Below are 18,549 nucleotides of genomic sequence, written 5' to 3' on the forward strand. Positions count from 1 at the left end.
TAAGTTAAAACCAACACCTGTTAAATTGTTCGCTTCCAACGGAACACCCATCAATGTTTACGGTGAAGTGCTCCTCAAGGTCAAATTAGGACTTCGCCGTGAGTTTTTATGGACCTTTTTAATTGCCGAAGTTACATCAGGAATTATTGGAGCGGATTTTCTTCGTCATTACGATCTACTAATTGATTTAAAACGTTACCAACTCATCGATAATGCAACAAGTCTCGAATCGCGAGGATTTCTTACAAAAACTAAGGAATTCTCTCTTAAATCAAAATGAAATCAAATGAAAAAAGCTGATGGATCTTGGCGACCCTGTGGGGATTACCGTGCACTGAACGCTCAGACAGTTCCTGATAGATACTCGTTGCCGTATCTGCAAGATTTCACATCAAATCTACAAGGTAAAACAATATTTTCTAAGGTCGATTTACAAAAAGCTTTCCGTCAAGTACCCATACACCCCGACGATATCCCCAAAACAGCTATTACTACTCCATTCGGATTATTTGAATTCGGTTTTATGACTTTCGGATTACGCAATGCTGCCCAAACCTTCCAACGTCTGATACATGAGGTAGTTCGCGGTCTTGACTTCGTGTTCCCTTACATAGATGACTTGTTCATTGCTTCATCATCGCCTGCCGAACACCACCAACACTTACGCGAATTGTTCTTTCGACTTCAGCAACATAAGCTAACGATCAACGTAGCGAAATGCGAATTCGGTCGTACCGAAATCATTTTTCTCGGTCACTTAGTCTCCTTCGAAGGAATTCGACCTTTGCCCGAACGTGTAGAAGCTCTCCAAAAGTTTCAATTGCCGCACACAGTCAAAGAGCTCAAAAGTTTCCTTGCGATGATAAATTTCTATAGAAGATTCATCCCACATGCAATTAAAGCGCAAGCTCCATTGCTTTCGATGATTTCTGGCAACAAGCGTAACGATAATTCAAAACTAGAATGGGGGGATGAAAGCAGGCAAGCTTTTGACTATTGTAAACATCAGCTTTCGCAAGTAACACTACTTGCTCATCCTTCAAAATTAGCGGAGTTGTCCCTTTGGGTTGACGCATCTGATTTAGCAGTGCAGTTCTGCACCAAATAGTTAACGGCCTTAGTCAGCCTCTAGGATTTTTCTTAAAAAAATTTGATCAATCCCAACAGCGTTACAGCACATACGATTTGAGTTAACAAATATTTTTTAAACTTACAGGAAAAACTTCAACTTGAGCTTACCATTAAAAAGATCACAATCACATTTCACTTAACCCAACTTAATCTGCCACCGACCGTGGCCTAGAGGATAGCGTTCGAGTCTTCTAAGCCAGAGGTCATGAGGTCATGAGTCTCGGTCACCTCTTTCTGTGGGCTTGTGGTGTTAGCATCAGTGAGATGCTAGCCATTATATCCTTGAAAGATGTACGCTTTAGTCCTAAGTAGAATTTAGATCTCTTCAAAGAAACATGAAGTTTCACTGAGATCCTATATGTGTGTGTGTTCGTTTTTAACTCTCATCCGCATTAGAGTGTCAATTTGACACTATTGCAAGTTTGAATGCTTGTAACTTTTTTCAGAAGCTTCAAAAATTTCTTCGGGGACCCTGAATGAATTCAAAAGTTCTTTAAAATTGAATCTATACCGTCAAACGGGGCATCATGCAAAAGCAGGGTTAGATGCAACAATTGTATACCACAACACTCATTCAATTTTTATTTCAATATACTGCAATAAAGTTATCATTCAATGATAACAAATTGATGATGACATAGTTTCTAACATCGTGAAAGAGTTTTTTAAAGTTTTTGATTCTCATAAAAAAATAAAAAAATCGAGCAATCGACTTACAAATTTTTACATTTTTCGATGCCATAAAAAAACTTGACCTCGTATGACGGATTGGCTTAATGATATCACTTACAAACTTTATATTGCTTTTATTATCCAATACCAACACTGTTGGTGTATAAATATTTTTCAGACAATCACAAAAATTTTTTAAACAAATATTTTTATAATTCACTTAGCTGACTGGGGCAAAATGCAACAACATGCAAATCAGAACTAAATCTCATAAATCACGTTTCCATATGCTGGGATATGATTGTTTTGCACTATGCGTTTGTTAACATTAAAATTTCATCCATCCTAAGATTTATTTACGTGATTTAAGATAATAGCATATTTTGTGGTATTTTTTACCCCTAAAAGTATGCAGCAGATTAACACTTTTTTCTGAAACACATTTTTGACAGAAAAAAAGTAAAATTTAATTCAAGCAAAACCAAAAATTATTTCATTTGGTGCTTTATGAATAATGACATCACAAATGTATCAAAAACTTTAAATTTTCAAACGTTTTCATTTGATTTTTCATCAATTACAGAGTTTGTTGCAACATACCCCTTTTTCTTAGTAGGGTGAAAATCGCATGTTTTTGTAAATTTAAAAATAACTGGTAAACCCAATAATTGTTCTGATTACCCCAGTTTGGTGTCCCATCAACCTTAAAACTAGAGATGTACCGAATAGTGGTATTCGGCGAACGGCCGAATACCGAATATTGACCTTTTCAACTATTCGGCCAAACGAATATTCGGCCGAATATTCGGTCGAATATTTTATTGAATTTTTAGTGAAAACCCCTTAAGCGATTATTTCAATGCTTTCTATTTCATCCATATTAATGCCCCTCATGTTTTTAGTCGATTATTTTCAACCAGATTTTTTCAATAGATGATGTCTTTGAAATAGTTGTTGAAAATATAGATAATCTTAAGCAAACCAAACTTTCAACCATACGTATCCAGACGGTCAGGTAGTCAGAACGATTTTTGAAAAAACAAAAAATAAAAAAAGGCAAAATTTATGTATATTTTGAAATTTTTGAAAAGTTGAACACAAAATCTAAACAAAATTAAAGAGGAATTTGAGTTTTTATTCGATTTAGCAAATAATCTGAATAAACCCGAGCAAAACTCGGGAAGTATTAAACAATATCTGGATATTCCGTCTAGTTTGACTTATCTGGATTCTTTACTTGATTTATGGGCAAGCCCGAATATATTCAGAAAATCTGGAATAAACTATAACCAAAGTATAAAGCGATACCGTTCAGCATACTACTGTACGATCTACAGTGAAAGATACGCGGATACACCTTAGATGTTGTGCTGAAACCATAAGTTTTTAATGATTGTCTAGCTTTAACAACATTACATTAGGATATTTTATAAATTATCAAAAACTATTTGAAAAATTTAAAAGTCTGTAGAAGATATTCGGCCTATTCGGCCTATTCGGCCGAATACTTAGCTTAACTATTCGGTGAACCGAATATTCGGCTTAACGGTTTTTCGACGGTATTCGGCCGGTAGTCGGCCGAATATTCGGTACATCTCTACTTAAAACTTTTGATGTACAAGAGGTATGATTATCTGTAAGCATTAAGATTTTAGAAGCCATTGAAGTTGAAAATTATTGCATGTTGCCCCAGTTGACGGTACTTTTCTTTATGGACGAACCCTGGAAGCCTGGACAAAAAATTCCCTTTTCCGACGTAGAGTGTCAATATGACACTCCAAAAGTAAAATCTATCTAAGTCGTTTGAATTATTATGAATTTCATATAAAACTTATATCAATAGAAACCTTGTAATGTTAGTAAAATATGTTTAGAACATTATATATACCTAATGCTACTAGTTTTTTCGTTATTCAGCATGAAAGAAAAAAAATCGAAAAAAATGCCTCGAGGGAACTGCTGTAGTTCACATATTACACGTCCAAAAAATATTTGCCTTATGCATCTGAAAGCAGAAGTTAATGTCTACATCATGAAGCCAAGAAATATATTTTTAATTTTTTTTTTTAATGAAATTGTCACAAAAAGTTCAAAAAAGTGGTCTGAAAAACCTACTTTTCATTCGATTGCTAGTAAAAAGTGTTTGAGCGATGGTAGAGTTTTTAAAAAAATATGACTACAAAATTTATTCTAATTCTAACACTTTGTTGTCTTTAGATTTATGATGCAGCAAATATTGAATTAACTGGAATTTTTCAAAGTTGACTACTTTGCGCGATTTTTTTACAAATTGAAATTTCATATGTTTTTGTGGTCCGCCGTCAGGTTGTACCCGGATTTTCAGTGCTTTTACTTTGTTTGAACCAATCAAAAGTATATCCGTTGGAAAGGAAATTTAATCTACATTCTAATGAGGTGCAACAATTCACGCTGTGAGATTTTAGAAAAATATGAAAATTATAAACGTAAAATCATTCCTGATTTTTCTGGACTACAAGCAGAAGGCGTCCAGCAGAACGTGTTTGTTTGCTCTCCGAAATTTTCGTTGTAAAATGGCAGGAAATGGTTCGAATTAGTAATAGAAGAGTGAGGAATGCCGCGAAGATGGTAATAAAACAGAAGCAAACCATAAAACGTAGTACCGCCGACAATACCACAATAGTCTCAGGCATTGATAGTGTTAATATAGGGGAGGAGCCGGCTATATGCGCCTATTAAGCAGAATACTGATTTAATCAAATATTACATCGAATGTGTGTACAAAAACTATATACACATGAGCAGACATCTGTTTTCTATACATTGGAGTAATTTTTGTGTTGAAATCTCCTTCCGTTTTTGAGAAATCGATTTTATTATAACTGTTGTCAAAATTGCCGAACCTCAAACCATGCAGTTTAAACGCGCCTATTTATGTTTTAGGCAAAATTTCTGTTCTTTTGGCAATATTTACGTATAATTTCGTTGGAAATGCTAGAAACTGATAACTTTCATACGACAAAGCTGAAGTTTTATAAAAATCTATGTCTTTTATAACGTTATGGAATAAACAAAATTTAGGGTTGCCATAATATGGAGGAATTTCATTCCTAAGATAAATTTTGTCAAATCTATTTTGAGATCTTCAATTTGCTCTTAAAATGTTGATTAGAACTTAGATTTGAAGTTTTAATGATAAAAATCATATATTTATTTTATTTAATCTGTTATTTAAGGGTAGCGGCATTTTTAAAACACGATGGGAGCATACAAAAGCACTCTCTTATTCCACTTTCCCATCATTATGAAACAATCATAAAAGGTTAAATTTGTTTTACTTCTAAGGTTCATTTTAATAAGAAACAAAAACCACCAAACTTTTTGTTTTGAGCTTCTTTACGTATAATTTTTAAAAGTCAAAATATTACATCAACAGGTATCAAAACCTTGTATGAATTTTTAATTTTTTTTTTTTGAGTTGGTTTATTCATAAAATTTTTTCTTGCCTTTTGTTCAAAGCGTAGTACCCTCAAAATGCATCAATTAAATATGTTGGCTTGTCAGCCATTTCGTCAAACAGCCGTAGGGTCATTTAACCCGATAGGCCCATTTTGGAAACCTTTCCCCTACACTAACACTAATGTATGATTATTATGAAGTAATGAGTGTCCCTTGACTGCAATATTGCAATCTGTGGCGACCAAAAAAAAGGTCATCGCCTATAAAGAGTTCGCCATCCAGACTTCCAGATTTGTTTTCAAAATCTTCCAGACAATTCTGAAAAACAGTTGGCATCACTGGTCACGACACGCATCATTATTTCGGTTCTCGGCTTGGCTCTCTGGCCAAATCACCTCCCACTCAGTGATGTCAACTGTTTTTCAGAAATGTCTGGAAAGTCTAGAAAAGTCTGGATGGCGAACTTGCAATTTCAGCTTCGAACTGCAATACTTACTTACTCACTTAATGCCGGAGCCAGCGTCTTCACGTGGTCCCAGTCTAGATTCTCGTCGACAGTTCGGATTTCAGCGGCTAGGCTTCGCCGCCACGAGTTTCTGGGTCTGCCTCCTCTTCGATGTCCTTCTGGTTTCCATTCTAGCGCCTCTATGCAAATCTCGTTTTCATCTTTCCGCAGCGTGTGCCCAATCCATCTCCACTTACGTTCCCGAATCTCGATTTCTAGCGGCCTCTGATGACACCGGCGATGTATTTACTCATTCGAGATCCAGTTACTAGGCCACCAAGCGCGGATGATATTCCGCAGGCAGCGGTTTACAAATACTTGCAGTTTTCGCGTCCAAGTTTCACACCCGTACAGCAATACGGATTTGACGTTTGAGTTGAAGATTCGGATTTTCGTTCGTAGAGAGATCTGGCGTTACCGCCAGATTTTTCGGAGACTCGCAAACGCAAATCGGACCTTTCTGATCTGGGTTTCGATGTCTTTCCTGGTACCACCATCAGGCATAATCTGGCTACCAAGATACTGGAAGCACTCCACTTTCTCAACCTGTTGCCCAGCTACCATGAAACTGGAGGGATCTCCTGTGTTGATCTCCATCGACTTGGTCTTCCCGACATTGACTTTGAGACCTGCTGCCTAGGAACTTTCGGTGAGGTCGTCGAGTTTGCTCTGCATGTCCGGTTGTGTTTGGGCCAGGAAAACAATATCGTCAGCCAGGTCAAGGTCGTTCAGTTGCTCCATTGTTGAAGGATTCCACGGCAATCCTCGGTTCGGTGCACAGTCGATCGATCCAGTCAGAATCTCATTCATTACGATGAGAAAAAGTAGCGGTGATAAGATACATCCTTGTCTCACTCCAGCAGTTACCGGGATTGGTTCGGACAAGACACCGTCGTGCAAGACCTTGCACGAAAATGCCTCGTACTGTGCTTCGATGGGATGGACTAGTTCTCTGGTACTCCTCTTCGCCTTTGAGCCGCCCAGATGTTTTCATGGTTAAGTCGGTCGAATGCTTTTTCGAAATCAACGAACACCAGCAGAAGAGAGTCCTGGAATTCGATGATTTGTCCCAGTATGATTCGTAGCGTTGTGATGTGGTCCACACATGATCATCCGGATCGGAATCAAGCTTGTTGCCGTCGGAGTGTAGCGTCGATTTTCTTCTGGATCCTGTTCAGGATCACTTTGCAGAGTACTTTGAGGGTTGTACAGATCAGGTCATCAGGCCACTCTGTCAGGTCTCCTTTCTTCGGGGCCTTAACGAGGATACCCTGCATCCAGTCGGCCGTGAATGCTCCAGTATCCCAAATGTCAGCGAAAAGACGGTGCAATATTTGTGCTGACAAGAATGGTCGGCTTTCAGCATTTCATTGCTGCTTCTATTTCAGCCAGCGAGGGCGCTTCCGAGTTGACGCCATTAATGCGACTTACTGTTGACGCTTCGAGCAGCAGGTTTTGTTAGCCAACGCTATTCGTGACTCTTAAGAGTTGTTCGAAGTGCTCAGTCCACCGTTTGAGCCGATCTTTTCGATCGGTCCATAACTGACCTGCTCGTTTTTTTATCGGCATTCTTGCATTAGTCCTTGCACCACTAAAGCGGCGAGAAATGTCATAAAGCATTCGGATATCCCCATTGGCAGCTGCTTTTTCCCCCTCTTCGGCTAGGGAGTTCGTCCAGGCTCTCTTGTCTCGTCTACAAGCTCGTTTAACTGCCTTTTCCAGCTCCACATATCGTAAGCGGACGGCTGCTTTGGCTGATCCGGTACATGTTTGCTCAATTCCGACTTTCATCCAACATCCATTCACTTCTTCTTCCACAAACTTTACCGAGAGTACCATGGCTCGTCGTGATTCGGCCTGGCTCGTCAGCACAACTGCCTAGCATTCGGAGGTTTTTGCTACCTATCAGTAGCTTACCTTACTCGGATAATATAAAGGAGGGAAACGATTCATCAATCGAAAAAGGAATTTTGCGATTGCTTTGATTCAGATGAGTGGTCAAGATTTTTATCAAAATAGCCTTATTTTGAAGCTAGCGGACAGCAGGAATTGAATTTCTTCATGAAAAGTTCACATCATACATCAGGGGGTTTCTAATATTAATAAACAATTTGGTGCGCAGGCCATGAAGTTTTCGAATCTCAAAGACCTCTGATTATAGGTAAACTTTTTTTTTTCAACGTACGTAACCTGTGGGGTCACAGTCCATGATGTGAAATTCAACTTCTGCTGTGCACTAGCTATAGCCACTCATGGTATAAATCTTATAGTTTCATCGTTGTTGATTTTGACTCGCTTAACTCCCGGGTCACTGTGCTTTGGTCTTAACCAAAAGCTGGCTTTGCTTTAATTTCAACGAAATGCCAGAATTGAATATCAATTTCTACTGAAGTTGGATGCTATTTATGCGTTTATCACGAAAAATGTAAAATATATCATTTCCAGACACCTGAAACACAGACTGAAGAAAAAAACACATCACAAAAACACATGTTCCCGTCGAACCAATATGCTTAGGTTTGCAATAGGGTTTGTCGTGCGTTCAAATGTTAAGAAAAAAAAGTTCAACGTTCACCGGAACAAAGCGCTGTTTACCAATTGGTACGTGTATTATTTTTATATAAAACAGCTTGTCTCTCAAAAGGTTGAATTTATTTTAACCGTTCGTCACAACAACCGAAATGGCTGCGGCAATTTTACCAATGCTACTGGCATTGGGCAACCAATCGGCTCCGGATGTGGCTGCGGAGGTTTTTAAAGATTTTAGTGCTCAGTATATGTACGGAGATAGCGCATCTAGGATACCGGATACGATTAACTTCCGCTATGAGTACGATTTTATTGTAGTGGGTGCCGGAAGTGGAGGATGCGTGATGGCGAATCGTTTGAGTGAGAATCCCGGTTGGAATGTTCTGTTGTTGGAAGCCGGTGTTGAGGAAAATTTGCTGCTTAGTGTCCCTATGATGGCGGCTTATAACACAAAGACTGGTGAGTAGTTGGATACCTTCGGAATGTTTGTTGAATTTTGAGAATTGATTTATTTCAGACTACGATTGGAAGTACGTTTTTGAACCATCGCCATTGGCCTGTGGAGCTTCTCCGGGTGGAGTTTGTTCCCTTCCAAGGGGTCGAGGTTTAGGTGGAAGCAGCTTACTGAATTATATGGTCTATACTAGAGGTCATTATCGCGATTACGACGAATGGGCTGAAGCTGGTAATTATGGCTGGAGTTACGAAGACGTTAATCAATACTTCGAGAAGGGTGAAGAAAGTTACATCAATCCTTACCTTAATCCGTTTGAAACACCTCTGCTGAGCGGTTTTAGACAGAACATTCTCGATTCCGGATACGGTGAAGTAAGTTCAAAAAATAGAACACAACTTGGATTTTACAAGGTTCGAACCACAACAATTTGTGGGCAAAGGAAAAGTGCTGCACGAATTTACCTTCAACCGATCAAAAACAGACCAAACTTGCACATATCTGTCAAGTCGCATGCTACGAAAATTTTAATTGACACCAAAACAAAACGGGCCTATGGAGTGCAATTCTTTAAAAATGGGAATACAATTCAAGTTAGAGCGAAAAAAGAGATAATTTTGTCAGCAGGAACGATTGGTTCCACTCAGCTGCTTCTGCTATCTGGAATAGGACCTGAGGAACACTTGTCGAGTTTGAAAATACCCATCATCAAAGCACTTCCGGTGGGACAGAATTTGCATGATCACTATGTTTCTTTCCAGCTACAGTTTCAATTGAATCAAACGCTTTTCAAACAATCGACTGATGAAGCCTTCTCCAACTACATCAACGATGTAACTGGTCCATTCACGGTTCCTTTTGGTGTAGAATCGATTGCCTTTCTCAAAATAGAGAACTCGCAGCTGCCCTACGACTACCCAGATTTCGAAGCTATACTATCCAGTACCATGCTCCGTAAATCATCCTCGGCAGCTTTTCGGCTGCTGGGATTAGATCAAGCCTTAGAAGATATCGATGCACTGAACAACGATGATCACACCTCTTTGGACATTATTGTGATGTTAACACGACCAAATAGTCGAGGTCATATTATCCTCAAAAGTCGCGACCCCCTCGAGCACCCAAAAATAATACCCAACTTCCTATCTCACCCGGACGATGTTCCTTATGCCAGAGAATCCCTTAAAAAAGCAATCCTCCTAGGAGAGTCTGGTACACTGGCAAACTGGGGATCAAAACTCAAAGAAAACTTTGCTCCTGGTTGCGAGAATTTTTCGATCGATAATGATGACTTCTGGGATTGCTTCATAAAAAATTACCTGGTGTCATCGTATCATGTTGCGGGAACCTGCAAAATGGGACCGGATGGAGATCCAACGGCCGTGGTCAATCCGGAGCTGCAGGTTCATGGTATCGCAGGGCTCCGGGTGGTGGATGCTTCCGTTATGCCGAAACCAATGGCAGGTCATCCCAATGCTGTCGTTTTTATGATCGGAGAGAAGGCTGCCGATATGGTTAAGCGAAAATGGAGCGATAGCGTTCACACCAACAATATAAGATGCTGAAATTAGGGGCAAGTTAATAATGTCAAAGACTTTCTATATTTCTGGGGAGTTAATTTGTTAAATCTCATTCGTACCATGAAACTGAAGCACTATTTAACCACTTACAACAAAAATCCGATAACTTTCTGACTTATTTAGCCACCTACTATCGACATTGAGCGGCTTACAATTTTGGAAGAAAAAACCCTGTGGGAAAAATCAGCATCTCATTCATTCAGGCGCGGTACTAGAACTGACTCTTGAGGGTGGAGGGGGGCCTTTTCCTAATTTTAAAAAAATCAGTCAAATAAAAAGGATCGTTAATATCTGGTTACAAAACATTCATTCTGACAGAGCAATTGAAGCGGAGGGAGAGTGGGGGAGGGGGGGGGGGGGTGGTTACAAATCAGTCTACAATATTAGCTTAGTTTATCTTAGCTTAGTTGACTATACTCATATCCACCTTAAATCATTGAACTTGAAGTGCTTGGATATGATCATTCATTTAGAATTTCAGATAACATATTTGATTAGACTTTGTTCCGCTTACGCACTTCAAATTCTACGAGCAGAACAAGTTCTACCTCGCCAATGGGTGCTACTCCGTGATTGATCGAGGCCTTCAGCTTTGTGCAAGGGCCAAAAGAATGGTGCTTGGGACTAGCAGTTTATTCACAATGCAAAAAAAAACTCATGCTCTCCCTTTGAAAATGATCAATAACGACGCCGGCCACGTCCTGGTAGTCAATGAGGAATGAAGGAAGGATTGTTAGTTGGATACTTAATAAAATCAATTAACAACCTTTCGTCCCTTTGTATTCCAAAGATGAATTTTGAAAAATCAGAAACAAAGGTAAGTCAATATCACCAACTATAAAAACCGTCTGTACGTCTGCGAATCTATACTTAAATATCCAAGGAAGGGGTTTTGTTAGTAGGGGGATCAGGATCCCTTTTGGTGAATGGTACGATCGAGTTTTTCCTACACCTCCTATGCTCCTAGATTTTCCTTAAGGAAAATCCTATTTCTATCTTTGAGGCAGTGTTAAAAAGTTTAAAAGTAAAGTAAAATATGTGTTTAAATTTTCTGTTAACTAACTTGTTTTCCTTATTCTTTTTCCTAATACACTACGATCAATCAAAAACGATCCTTTCGATTGAAGATACTTCTATCAAACTTCGTAAATAGAGCATGGAATGAGAAGAACAACACTTCCTTATCAAAAACTTTGGTCTTCCATCTTCGCTCATGGGCTGGCAGTTGCCTTACTGCCACCGGATTTCGGTCTCCTATGCTGTAGCGTATCGCCTGGTGATCGCTGTTCGTATAATCGTCACACACTCTCCAATTCATATCAGTTTTTAATGATGGGCTCGCAAAGGTGATGTCTATCACTGACGTTCTGTCTGGAATTCCATGCTTGCGATAGGTGCTGATAGATCCAGTGTTGCACAGCTCAACCTCCAGTCTCGCGAAGGACTCTAGAAGACTGTGGCCCCTAGGATTGTTGCACCTACTACCCCAGTTAACCGCCCAAGCGTTGAAGTCTCTTGCTATCACTACAGGGGCCCTTCCTGTCAGTTCGTGGGTGAGTTCATCCAACATTGTGTTGAACTCCCCGATCGTCCATCTTGGTGGAGCTCAGCAGCTACAGAAAAGGATGCCGTTAATTTTAGCAATCACCAATCCGTCTCGAGGATCTACCACTATCTTCTGGATAGAAAAACGTCCCGTGGCGTAGATAGCAGCTAAGCCAGACCTGCCCGCTGTCCAATTACCGTTTCCAGACGGAATTCGGTATGGTTCTGATAAAAGCGCCACATCACACTCCCTTTCGCCTACGGTTTGCTCCAGTAGAAGCTGTGCGACCTCGCTATGGTTGAGGTTTAGCTGGATTACATCCAAATTCACTGGCTTGCCTTTGCCTTTTCGTATGCCTGACAGTCCAAGCCATCAGTTTCGTGAGCGTTGTCATCTTCCTGCTTGCACAGCATGCATTTCGGTTGACTTTTACAAACTCTAGCGAAGTGTTCTTCTTCACCACATCTTCGGCAACATCGTGACCGGTCGGGTCCGTTGCAGCTTCGGAATTTGTGACCAAAGTTCCAGCAATTAAAGCAGCGTTGCATTTGTTTCGGTAACCTCGGTGCGGTTCTAAAGTGCCCCACTGACCACCCAACTCTTACACTCCCTGTCGTCAGTAGAATGTTGGCCGCTGTTGGTGAGAGACGAATCGTCGCAATCTGCATTCCACCGTACGCCTTTCTCAGTTTTATAGCTACTGATTCGTTGATCATACCAGGTATGCTGGAGAGTGCTTTCTCGAGCTCTTCCGCAGTGGTGAACTCGTCCAAGTCCTTGCATTCAATAGATGCGACCTGCGATAGCGCTCGAAAAGTCGCTTAATCGCCTACGGTGCTTTCGACAAACTCTTTGAACTCGGCGTTCTTTACCGCCGAGTCTTTTTTTTAGCTCGAAGAGCAGTTCGCCTTTTTGGGTGTGTCTTGTTTTGGTGACGCTCTCGCCAAGAGCAGATAATTTTGGCTCTGTGCGTAGCTTCCGCAGTCCGCATAAGTTGTGCCTTCTTTCGCTTCGACGAAAAGGGCATCACCCCTGGACATCACCTGTTGAGGTTTTGGTTTTGAGGGTGGATCTGGCCTCACGATGGCCTTTCTTTTTGTATTCTCCTTTCAATTTCAGTTCGATGTTTACTCTGTGGTGTACATTGCAACTCTAAGTTATGAAACTTGTTTTACTTGTTTTGATGTGAAATATTCGTTTGAAATCAAACATATTTATAGAATTAGAAAGCGATTTGCTCTCTCTTTCTAATGAAATAAAAGTTTCGTTGAAAAATAAACGGTGAATGAACTGAAATTGCAGTAAAAGATTGTAAAATTCTCCCATTGAAGTGTGCATAACAAAGCAGTGCAAATTTGAAGCAAAGTGTGTGGCCGACAGGCCAAAATTCGGCAGTGCGATGTCGTCGACCTCGACGTGCTGCGCGTGTGTAAAGCCAATACGGGATGAAACAATGAAAGTCAAATGTTTCGGGACGTGTGGCTCGTTCTTGCACTTGAAATGCTGTGATGGGATAGACGAGAATGGTCTCAAATATATGGAAAAAAACCGCGGGATGAAGTTTGTGTGCAGAGATTGTCGTAATGGGCGATTGGGAGATGAAAACTTAGTTGTGAAATGCAATGAATTGATTCAATCAGTGAATGACAATTTAAATAAATGGAAAAAGGAAATTGAACTAAAGTTGAAAGAAAATGAAGAAATAGTGAAAAACATGCTAAAAACTGAAGGAGAAAATATTGTGGAGAATGTCAAAAGTGTTTTAAAAGAGAATATATCAGTGCAACCGAAAAATATAATAAATATAGAAACCCCTTCCGGTCCGAGTACTAATTTGCGATCGAGAAAAAGAGCTCGTGTGGAAAAGGATTATGTAAAAAATCCAGAAGATGATCCCGTACAAACGATGCGTGGTCGAACCCCTACTTTTGCTGATGTAATGAAAGGAAATAATCAATTCGTTACTAAAACACCTATCAAAAAAAGAGAACCAATGGTCATTGTTAAGCCAAAAGAACCTGATCAGACTTCCAGGGCAACTAAAGAAGATTTACGAGCTAAGATCGACAGGTCTGCCGTAAAAATTCAAACCGTAAGAGAAGGGAACAACGGTAGGGTGATTCTCGGCGTCAATGATGAGGCAAATTTGCAATCTGTTATCTCAAATGTACAAAATTTAATGGGAGCAAATTATGACGTTTCGATTACAAAGCCAATAAGACCTCGATTAAAAATAACAGGGTTATCTGAAAAAATGACCGCAGAGTATCTGAAAGAATGTCTTACCGAACAGAATGAATACTTGTCCATAGAAAGTTTAGAACTTGTTACTATGTTTGCTAATAAATTTAAAGATTTCACACAATATACGGCAATTATAGAAGTTGATGTGAATTCACTGGAAAGCATGTTAGAAATGGGTCGAGTAAATATTGGTTGGGACAGATGCAGAGTCGTAGAAAGTTTTAGCATTACACGTTGCTTCAAGTGTTGTGCGTATGGCCATAAAAGCATAGAATGCAAAAACAACGAAATTTGTTCCCGTTGTGCATCGAACCATAGAACGTCGGATTGTGAGTCAAATTTTAAGAGCTGTGTCAATTGCAGAAATATGAACATAGAACGAAAAATGAATTTGGACACCGATCACTTTGCGTACAGTGAAGAATGTCCAGTTTACAAAAAACTAGTAGCAAACAAACGTCGTCTCTTGAATTATGGTCCATAGCAACTAGAAGAGCAGAATAAAAATCAACCAACAGTTATTTATTTGAATTGTGGAGGAATGACAGCAAACTTTGAAGATATTCGTTTGATGGTGCAATCGATGAAACCAAAATTAGTAATGCTGACAGAAATGCATGTGACAGAAACATAAGACGTAAATCTTTTCCAGCTACCAAATTTCCGTTCCGTAATTTGCTTCTCTGATTCGAGGCACACTGGAGGAGTTATGATTTATCTCCATACAAGCATAAAATATAAGGTTCTATTGAATGCTAAAATGAATCGAAATTGGTTCCTCGGTATCGAAATTTTCTCTGGAATAACTGCAGGTCGATATGGTGTGCTGTATCATTCACCTAACGACAGTGATGCCATATTTCTAAAAGTATTAGAGGAAACTTGGTTAGAAGAATTTGTTGACTTATCTAAGTTTAACTTGATAGTCGGAGATTTCAATATAGATTGGTTAAATCTTGCAGATTCCGCTAACCTGAAAAATATGATGAATTCGTTCTATCTCAAACAGCATGTTAAGGATTATACTCGCATAACACGTACTAGCCAAACACTGATTGACATGGCGTTCTCAAACTGTGATATTCATGTTTGTGCCGTTAACGATTTTAAAATTTCTGACCATGAAACTTTATGTTTGTACATTGATAACAACAGTATTGATTGTGATGAAAAATTAATTAGGGTAAAGAGTTGGAAAAATTACTCCCCTGACAAATTACTTACGAAATCAAATAGAACCAATAAATTCGGAATGGTTGCTAGATAATCTACATAATAAAGCAAAAAGTTTAATCGACAATATTCAAAAATGTGTCAATACATTAGTGACCATTGAATTCAAAAAAGCCAAAGAATCAATAAAATGGTTTGATACTGAACTTGCCCAGATGAAAAGAAGAAGGGATAAGTCGTACCAGAAATTTTTGCAGTGTAACACTGATCGTACATGGTCACTCTATAAAGTGTACAGAAACGAGTATTCATGTAATCTGCGAAGAAAGAAGCGAGAATACATACAGCGCTCTATTGACGCGAATAAAACTAATAGTAAGGAACTATGGAAAGTTCTCAAGAAGCTCATAAAATCAGATGCACCTTTAGCTCAATCTATTGAATTTGATGGAGTAGAAGAATATGATCAGTTAAAAATCGCCAACATGTTCAATGAATATTTCATATAAAGTATTGAAGAAATAAGTAGTTCCATTGAAACAGAGCCTGAGCCCATTCAACTTACAGGATTGTATACCCGAAGCAAATTAGCCAATTTCTCACCTACAACGCTTGAATGTTTAAAGAAAATTGTCTGGACAATGGGATCATCTTCTGGTGCCGATGTAGTGAACTGCAGAATATTGAAAGATGGATTTGAAGTAATTGGTGGTAAACTATTGCAGATCATCAATGAATCTTTGTTGATGGGAAGCGTTCCACGGTCCTGGAAAGAGTCTTTGGTCGTTCCGATTGAAAAAGTAAATGGAACATCAAAAGCAGAGGAGTTTCGACCCATTAATATGCTTCCAGTTTATGAGAAGGTTTTGGAGTTAGTAGTGAAGGAGCAGTTATTATGCTACATTGAAGCTAACAAAATACTGGTTGCAGAACAAAGCGGATACCGTAAAAATCACTCTTGTGAAACAGCTCTAAACCTATTACTGGCTAAATGGAAAGGAACATTGGATAAAAAAATGAAAATCATTGCCGTTTTTCTCGATTTAAAGCGAGCATTCGAAACTATTTCTCGCCAAAAACTGATTGAGACGCTCTAGAATACGGGATAAAAGACACAGCTCTTAAATGGCTCCAATCCTATTTAGATGACCGATTTCAAAGAACCAAATACTCCTCTGTGATATCAAATACCAAAGAAACCACGCTTGGCGTACCTCAAGGAAGCGTTCTTGGACCACTGCTTTTTATTTTATATATAAACGACATGAAGAAAATTCTAAAACACTGTGATATTAATTTATTTGCCGATGATACTGTGATATTTATTGCTTGTGATGATGCTGGTGCTGCTGTCCATAAATTGAACTGTGATCTCGTGAATTTGAATAAATGGCTGAATTTTAAAATGTTAAAACTAAATGTCTCTAAAACTAAATGTTTGGTCGTCTCTAACAAGCATATGAACTGTGATTCAGTAAACGTTTGTATCGATGGTGAACGTCTCGATATAGTTCATGAAATAAAGTATCTCGGTGTAACAATAGATGAAAGATTAAACTTCAAAGATCACATCAACAATTCAGTGAAAAAAATTGCCAAAAAATTTGGTTTAATGTGTCGTTTGCGTAAAGATTTGTCACAGTGGAGTCTAATTTATTTGTATAAAGCAATCATATCCCCGCATTTTGACTTCTGTCCGTCTATAATATGTTTCGCAAATGATCAGCAAATGGCTCGGCTACAAAGGCTTCAGAACAAAATCATGAGGTTGATCCTTAGATGCCATCGAAGGACGCCCGTTCAAAACATGCTAAGTGCTCTACAATGGCTATCAATTAGACAGCGAGTAACATACCTCACCTTGATTTTAATTTTTAAAATCGTGAACGGAATAGCACCAGAATATCTTCAAGAACGGATAGTAAGAGGAACGGACCTGCACCACTATGGAACACGTTTTGCTTGTGAAATACGATCTGCATCATTTTTATTGACATCTTCGCATAATTCATTGTTTTATCGAGGCATAAGACTATTTAATAATTTACCAACGGAAATCAAAAGTGAAGAGAATTTCAATCGTTTTAAGATTAAGTGTTTGGCGTTTGTAAAAGTTAATTTTAGTTTATAGTACGTGTTTAATGTGAGTAATTTATTACCAGATGATGATGAAGTCAACTGAACAAACGTCTCTGAGCCGCACATGACACATATCAAAAGCAACGCGATCTGGGGCGCGGTAAAACCCTGAAATGGACTCTTGTGTGTGTGGGAAGGGTTTAATACCCTGAAATATCCCTTTTCTCAGATGGTCCCTGTTCAAAAGTTGATAATTGAGAGCACCAAAATAAAAAGCAGATAAAAAAGGCAATGATGGACGTACATGGGAATACATTCACAAAAAAACCAGCAACTCGAAAATCGACCAAACATGAGGAGACTATCAAAATATCTTACAAGATAATCCAGCCCAAGATCCCATGTACGGGGGAAAGTGGAGGGCCATCATCATCATCAATTTCTAACCATTTGCCAGACTCCTGCACTGCTTTCTGCGTCTGCATCCTCGTAGTCTGTGCCCTTCCTTTTTTTTAAGGAATCGTTTACTACGGGGGAGTCGCGGTCTCTTTTTGCGGTTCTTCTCGGCTTGGACTCCTTCGAAGGTCCTTGAGAAGCAACCAATTTTGCTTCCTCCAATCCCTTCTCCGCAGCCTCGGCTTTCCGGACCAGCTCAGTTCGTTCCTTGACGGCACTCTGCAGAAGTACCATCAATTTCGGCACCCAGGTATTGATGTGGGTGTGCACGTTGTTGGTACTTCGCACAAACTCCTGCATCTTGTCGACCAATCTCCTTTCCTAGCTCCTTTGCTACTTTGCTTAGTAAAGGAGACCTGAGGAGTCCTTTTTAAGCAAAGACCTCTGTCTGCGTTCTTCTACCATCTCCTCCTTCGTCCGAGCTAACGTCAGTTGTCTCGAAATTCCTTCTGTTTTTGTTGTTGTTGTTGTTATTTTGGTTCATGTTTAGTCCCACGAGTAGCTAGGGAAATATACGGTCCACTGCGCCAGTGCCCTGGTTTAGCGCAGCAAGGACTTCATTACTGTGAGGTGCGTCCTGGTGCCCCACAGGCTACCGTTTGCGACTGACACATTTTCGACCCGCCAGCCTTCCACCTCATCAGCACGGTCTTCCGCAAAAAAATATACTCATTGTGTGTTAAACGACAATTTGCCACAAAAATACAACCTTTGAACAGCCATAACTTTTTTGTTTTAAGTC

At 39.4% G+C, this 18,549-nt stretch overlaps 1 protein-coding gene across 1 annotated transcript; it reads left to right on the top strand.

The window, feature by feature from the left end:
- Positions 1 to 8,427: 8,427 nt before the first annotated feature.
- Positions 8,428 to 10,294, top strand: LOC129742276 (glucose dehydrogenase [FAD, quinone]-like). Its single transcript, XM_055734156.1, has 3 exons — positions 8,428 to 8,734; positions 8,793 to 9,103; positions 9,491 to 10,294. Exons 1-3 carry the CDS (start codon positions 8,428 to 8,430, stop codon positions 10,292 to 10,294), a joined length of 1,422 nt encoding a protein of 473 aa, XP_055590131.1.
- Positions 10,295 to 18,549: the final 8,255 nt, after the last annotated feature.

Source organism: Uranotaenia lowii, chromosome 2 (genome assembly GCF_029784155.1).
Source record: "Uranotaenia lowii strain MFRU-FL chromosome 2, ASM2978415v1, whole genome shotgun sequence".
Classification (NCBI taxonomy): Eukaryota; Metazoa; Arthropoda; class Insecta; order Diptera; family Culicidae; genus Uranotaenia; species Uranotaenia lowii.

Coding starts and splice junctions, on each gene's coding strand:
- LOC129742276 (XM_055734156.1), top strand. CDS start 8,428: ATGGCTGCGGCAATTTTACCAATGCTACTGGCATTGGGCAACCAATCG. Junction 8,735..8,792: donor GGCTTATAACACAAAGACTG/GTGAGTAGTTGG, acceptor GATTTATTTCAG/ACTACGATTGGAAGTACGTT. Junction 9,104..9,490: donor TCGATTCCGGATACGGTGAA/GTAAGTTCAAAA, acceptor GTTTCTTTCCAG/CTACAGTTTCAATTGAATCA.